A 6,967-nucleotide genomic window follows, 5' to 3' on the forward strand; every position below is an offset into this window, starting at 1 on the left:
CTATAAGAAAGGTCCTGTGCAATTTTTCCGTATGTCCAACAGTTTGGGAGTTATTGGCCAAAAACGAAAATTTGGAAGAAATTGAAGGGGTACCCCTTGGAAAAATCTCGGAAAAATCAAAAATTTTTTTTTTGTTGTTTATTATTAGCAATGTTCTTCCGACGTCTGATTTCTTTTTAAAAAATGCGTTTCTAAAGTGCATAAACTTTTGGGATTGACTGTATCCACAATACATCCTTAACGCTCGTTATAATTACGATGCGTGGTGGTCGCGATGAGATCTCGTCAGAGTCTAGAGTTTTTATCGATTCAGCGAACGTTCGACGTATTGGGGGCAACAAAAGAAACAGACGGGTTGACACATTGATCGACGACAATCGAAATTACTCCTTGCGACGATTATTAATAATTAATCCGATAATTGGCTGAGCGGACGATAAAATTATATCTGGCAACGGAAGGATTAAATGATTAACCGTGAGTTTCGCTTAATTACCGGACGGGAATAATTTATCATCGCTGCCTACTCTTGAAAAATAGAATACATTCCATTATTTCGTTTCCGTTCCTACGGTTGATCGGATTAATCGATGGCACTGCCGTGGGAAAGCAAAATAACGACTCGGCGCCGAAGAGAATAGTATTTACCCCCCGGCTAGGCGGTAGAATTGGTTGCCCGCGTTTCGAAACGAACCAAACTTTTAACAGTTCGTTCCCGCGTTGCGAGCTGTACAGCTGCAACCGAACGATAAAAAGCTCCCGTGGATACACGTCTCGCACTGCCGGACCAGTCACTATTCTGATTCCCGGGCTCAACGTTTCGCTCGTTACGAGGCTCCGACATTTCGCGAGTTCCATAAATTTTTCGTTCGTTATAGTACCGCGAATCCGCGCGTTTTAAGTACTCAGTGCTTTGGCGAAATTAAGTCTGAACGCTCTTTCAAATGCTTGTGTATGCGTTTGAGGTAAGCGTGAGTAGAGTGATCGATACATGGTCAGACCGAGAGAGATATAGACAGTATTGAATGTGACGAACGAAGTAATTTGTATTATAACGACGGTAGAAAGGCAAATTATGAGAAATTGTGTGCCTCTCGGTCGAAGGCAATAAAACGTGGATTCCTCCTCGACTTTTAAGTTGACCCTAGAATTCGCAAGAGGGGAAATCCTTTGACGTTAATTGTAAAATATTTATCGTTAATTAAGCATCGCTTTGTGCCCTGCCACCTTCTTCTTTTGTACGTCCCCTCGGATTTTATTTGATTCCAGTGGCAGGGTCGGTTCCAGGCAACGGAATGAGTGAAAAAACATTTTCACGATATTTCGCCCGACGAAAGAGGTAAAAATGCGTTTACTAGGGTCTCTTCTCTACCTGAGCGAAAAGAAAGTCGCCCCGGCTTTCCGTGAGAGTGTATGAAAAACCACGGCCTCGGTGAAATAAATCTTTGGCCAGGTTTCGGCCGGGTAGGAGCCCATAACGTGTCCTCGGTTATAAATCCTCTAGTTTGAAATAGTGGCGAACGGACGGGGAGCTCGCGGTGCTCTGTCACCGCACACTCTTTCGGTTTCTTGCCGATCCCGATTTCCACACCTCGGAGCAACGTCCTCCCGAGAATTGAGACCCCATCTCGTTCGCGATTTCCTTCCGTCGAATTTCTCCGTTTTATAACAAATTACAGTAGCTGCAATGTAATTTTGTATCGTCTGTCGTTACGTCGCGTATATGCATGAATTATAAAAACACATTTCCGGCCGGTGATCGACTCGTCTGAAAAATTGACTGTACCCGAGCGGGAAATTATTCTTGTTTTCATCGCCGATTGATCCGCGGGATTCTCGATCGGTTCGCGGAGAGACGCGGGCATGTTTTGAACGGAGCAATGGTACGGAAAACTGATATGGTTTCCATTCCATTTTTCCCCGGAAAGAATATTCCTGTATCTACGGCCGCGATCGTGTCACGATGAAAGTTTTCCTGGCTCCTTGAAAGATCGGCAATCGTTCTCCCGATTACCGGCCGCCCGTTCAGTTCCCCCTCGGATAAATGCAGGAAGTTCCGAGCGATCTTCGATCGAGCTTAGCCGTCCCCCTTTGAGCGGAACGTGCGAGACAACCAAGTTTGGCGCTTCCAAGTGCTTTTCTTCTAACAGATGAAATACGTTCGACGTTCCGGCTTCTGAAATCTCTTTCGACTCGGTAGTTTGGAGCATCGCGAAACTCGTTACACGCGATTATAGCGTGGAACGCGTCTCAAGAATACGTCGTATCCTTTATTATATCTAACGGCGACGGAATTCGGCGAAAATTGGCGTGGAAAATGGGATCCATCCTGGCGACGCACGTACTTCCGCCACCCTCCGTTCGCCCGCGCTTGAAATCTAATATACCCGCTTATTTACGTACGTACACAGCTACGAGAAGCAAAATAATAACGAGGCCTTTCACGGCCTTCGACGACCCGGCAAGAGAAGACTCTTTCGTCGCTGTTTACTCCAGAACTGCGTGCCCGGAATTCTTCCGTTCGTTCGACGGTATTTTACACGCGTCGGGCACACGCACACGCCCGCGCGCGATTTTTCCTCACGCGAACCGAATTTTCGGCCGAGGGTGGAATACTTGGCGGAACAAAGGGTCCGGGGACTCGCTTTTTATTTTCTGGCTGCGTGCGTTCCTTTGCCACGATCGGAAATTTGTCGATCGAAAACCGACGCGATGCCCCAGGGATTTCTTCGCGACAGATCGTGCGAAAAAAATGGCCGCACGAAGAATTTGAACCCGTGCCAAGGTCGAAGGGTTCGCCTACTGGAGTGCAAACGTGATTCGACCGCTTTGAGGTCGCGATCCATCGTGCGAGACACTCGAAAATATGAATCTAACGGTTCTTCCATCGATGCGATCCGATTCGAAATCCATTCATCTGATAATTAACGTGATTCACGAGACAAAGGAAGAGCCATCGTATTCGATCTTAATCGATTTGAATTAATTCGCGAGGTTATCGAGGCGGAGACAAATTGCTCACCCGTAAGAGGAGATCGCATAATCGACGAACAGCCCCGAGATAATCGAGCCAGCTATGAATAGTTGGTAATTACGCGAACTGCGCGCGAACATCGAAATATGCCGCCTGCATGCGCTCGGCTCGTGTCACGGTTAACCAAGCCCTATTGCTTTCAGCCAACTTGGGATAATCCGCTCCGCTCGGCGCCGCCGCTCCGCTTTGCCAACTAAACGCGTCTCTCCCTTTATCTGAGCCACCGATGATACTAACTCACGGCTTACCAGCGGTTAACGAGCCCCGCGAGATACAAACTCCCCCGGCTACTCCCGGCAACAATTATGATCAACCGCCGATCGGCATAATCGATACCCTATCGATTTCCTTCGATCATGTTCACCGTACGACGTACTCGATCGTTTAGAGAACAATAATTGATCTGTATCACATTTTTATTTTTTTTACTTCGTAACTGGAACGAACGATCATTGGAAATTGGCTGCGCCGGGTGACAAAGTGTCTCGGGCAAAGACAGTTTCTTTAAAGGAATCCGAGGCATCTATTGTCACGTTCCTCCCTTGCGAAGAATCGTGTGAAAGCCGGGCCGGGTACGCGAGAAACGATACATGTGAAAAGCTCCCGGCGGCGGGCAAACATACATACACAATGGCACGGAGAAGAGCCGCGCGCTCGTTCGTACCCGATATTGCCGTCGCCGTGCCGTGCCGCGTATACATCCGAGTGGTAATTTTCTCAGTCACGTAGGCCAGGGATGTTTTGGTTGGTAATATCAGGCGAGGAGCCAGGGGTGCAACCCTCATTCACGGCCCTCTTCTCTCTCGCCAGCCACCCCTCGAGCTTTTTGTCCGTCGAACCTCGTTGACTTCTGACCATGAAAACGAAACGAGGAACAGCGACCAGGTTTCGCTTTTCTTCGTACAGGTTGCTCACAAATACGTGGACGATGTTTCGAGGAACGATCGACACTCAAAGAAGAATTATGCAAAATATTATTTATAAAACTGAGAGAAATACTTGCATTCATTATTTTCAAATGACAAATCTCGTGGAACGTTGCTGTGTAACGAAACTGATGGAACCAGTTCCTCAAACTGTTTATTTGTTACACTCGTCTTCGGAGAATGAATTTTCTACTGCTGTCCACTTGCGCACTCAAAACGGCATGAAATAGTCGCGACGTGTGTTCGGATTTCAAAAGGCCCGGTGGACGAAAGCGTGTAATGGAAGGCTCGATCAAAGGCCCGCAGCTATTATCTCCTCCTCACTGAACAAGTTATCCTTTTGGAGTCGGAAATTTTCTGGCGATCCGCGTACCTACCGTGCGTACATATTTCCAGACAAAATAGAATACTGTAACCCATTTACAGAGTTTGCAAAGGGAACAAGCTCGCCCGAGCTTGTTACAGAGTTATAACAGAAATAATTTATAGCAAGGCTGCTTCATTATAGACGATCTTAAAATTTTTCCCCAAAACTGAAATACGTTCCAACGTCATGAATTTGTGATTGAATTCAATTATAAGTCGCCCGTAATTTCGTATTCTATTTTATGACTGTTCATACGAATTGATAATTCATCGGATCAAGAACCTCTTCTCTATTGGATTATTTCACGACGAGTGTGTTGACCCAGGTATGAAGGAGGTTCACACTGTCGCGATGCTGCGTCAGCTCGACGACCTACTTGAGCTTCGTTACCAATTAATTGGACGGCCATCCTCCTGACGTAACGATGTTAATTAGGGATTGTTACTAATCGAGCGTCCTCGCTTTACGACGAGAAGATGGTTCGTCCCGGAGCGTGTCTCGAAAATTGTACCGAACAAGCTCGCCCCTTACTTCCCGTTTTAAACCGTTCCGAGTGCATTTGCCTTTTCCTCGTTGCGATCGCGAAACTCTATTTGCTCTCCTCTCTCACCCCCCCTCGCTCATCGTCCCTGGCTCTTTTTCTACCGTCGGCATTTCGTATCGTTCAATAGGAACCCGTACTTCTGCTGCAGACGCTGATAATCGATTGGAAACCATAATTGGAAGCTGCCACCGTACGTGAAACAATTAATTAGACCTTAATTAGCGTTTGGCCCAGTTTCAAAGCTCCCGACAACGCTGGTTAGCTAGGTCTGTTAGGAAACCGGTAGTTCGTCATCGTATTACCTTGAAGAACTCTGTGAAAGAGATAAAAGGACTAACAAAAACCTATCCGTTTGATCCTTTTTCATCGTACTGACGAGGCCAACTTATAGTCGTGTAACTATCTTATCGCTGCCAATCGAAAGATGGTACGGATAATTCTTACTTCTTTTTTTTTATAAAGTCGACTCGGCCTTGTGTACCTTCGACGATTCTCTTTGACTGAGAAAAGGGGAACTTTGCATCGAGAGATCCGTGTTTATTCTCCCCTTGTATCTATCGTCCCTGAGAGGATACAGGGACGAGTTCCGATAAGATAAAGAAAAATATTCGGAGCTATCGTCGAACCTTTATCCCGTTAACGATGAATGGCTCGGCTCGGATAACCTTGGCGAACTTTCTCGCCCCCTCCTTTTCGGGTCGGTTCCGGTACACGTCCGACGGCCTGCAGCCTGTCATCCGGTTCGCTCTGTCGAATGAAAAAGGAAGCGGACAGGGAGAAGGAAGAAAAACGGGGGCGAGGGTAGAATCGCCGTAAAGTCTCGTTCCCTTTAATCCGTTCGAACCGATCGAGCTGATCAATCGCGACCCGATACCTCGACGATGTACGTCCCACGGGATATATCCTACTCGTGGCAGAGAGGAACTAATCACGGAATGGAAACTCCGGGCACCGGTTCGTGACCGGCTCGGTCGCCCGGTTGGATTGTCGCTTTTGAAAATTTCATTCGACAACGTTCGCCGAGCATTTCCGCGCTGGCGTCGAATCGAGTTTCATACGTACCGGTGAATCTGAATCAATTCGACGCCGGTACACTATGCATATCGATCCACCGGAATCGATAAAAAAGTATTATCCGGCGTCCAGTGTTAGCTTTGTAGTGCTTGATGAGCTTAACGATAGATAAAAAAAGTGGTTCAATTATTGACTTACAACGCCGTGAATTACTCGCCGAGAGCGATGTGTGTGTAAGCTATAAAACTATAAAATTTGAAAATATGAGAACAATACGCGCGAAGGGAATTTCCGTCAAAAGCTTGCCGACTATATCGCGTCCGATTCAGGAAATATTTTCTATACCGGCTGTAACCGTGTCCTATAGTTTCCCAATTTTTATGCTACGCCGGATGGAATTTATAAATCTGCATAGATGAAATTCACACTATCCGAATATTCAATTCGTCCCGGTCAGTTATTGGAAATTTGTGCGAATTTCGTTACACGGGAATTTAACGAGGTTCATAGTTTAATCGTTCGAGAAACGACGTCAGCTTCGAAAGAAAAAAAAGACACGCTGAATAGAATTTATCTTGCGTGTTGCAGCTACGTGAGTACACGCTAACCGAAACGTATCACGAAGACGACGTCGAGGTGGAGTTCGTCAGCAACGACAATCTACTAGCGAACAGTCCGACCCCGAGGGGGATCGATCCGAACAGAGACCTGAACGAGGCCATCGCCGAGGAACGAAAGGAAATGGACACTCAGAGATACAGGTACGTTCCCCGTTTATTACTATCAGATTCTTCTCGCTTTCTCATTGAATGCATCCACCGGGGAAACTCGAAACAACACGCGAATTTTCGAATTCCCGTTCAGTTCGTAACGATAAGAAGCGTCAAATTCACGATTATACATGATCAATTCCAAGACTCCGGTATTACATGACGACGATAAAAATTGTTCGAACATATAATTTCGAGGTAAAGAAGGTGTGTTAAGGATGTATTGGCTATACAGTCAATCCCAAAAGTTTATGCACTTTAGAAACGCATTTTTTAAAAAGAAATCAGACGTCGGAAGAACATTGCTAATAA

At 46.3% G+C, this 6,967-nt stretch overlaps 1 protein-coding gene across 1 annotated transcript in view; it reads left to right on the forward strand.

The window, feature by feature from the left end:
- LOC108630870 (uncharacterized) overlaps positions 1-6,967 on the forward strand; it is a 113,931-nt gene that overhangs the window by 97,575 nt on the left and 9,389 nt on the right. Inside the window, exon 5 of the mRNA XM_018034424.2 lies at positions 6,474-6,646. Coding sequence (XP_017889913.1) covers positions 6,474-6,646 — 173 coding nt within the window. The remainder of the gene's footprint in view (positions 1-6,473; positions 6,647-6,967) is intronic.

The sequence above is a fragment of the Ceratina calcarata genome, unplaced genomic scaffold (assembly GCF_001652005.2).
Source record: "Ceratina calcarata isolate Rehan_Ccalc_2016 unplaced genomic scaffold, ASM165200v1 scaffold78.2, whole genome shotgun sequence".
Taxonomy (NCBI): Eukaryota; Metazoa; Arthropoda; class Insecta; order Hymenoptera; family Apidae; genus Ceratina; species Ceratina calcarata.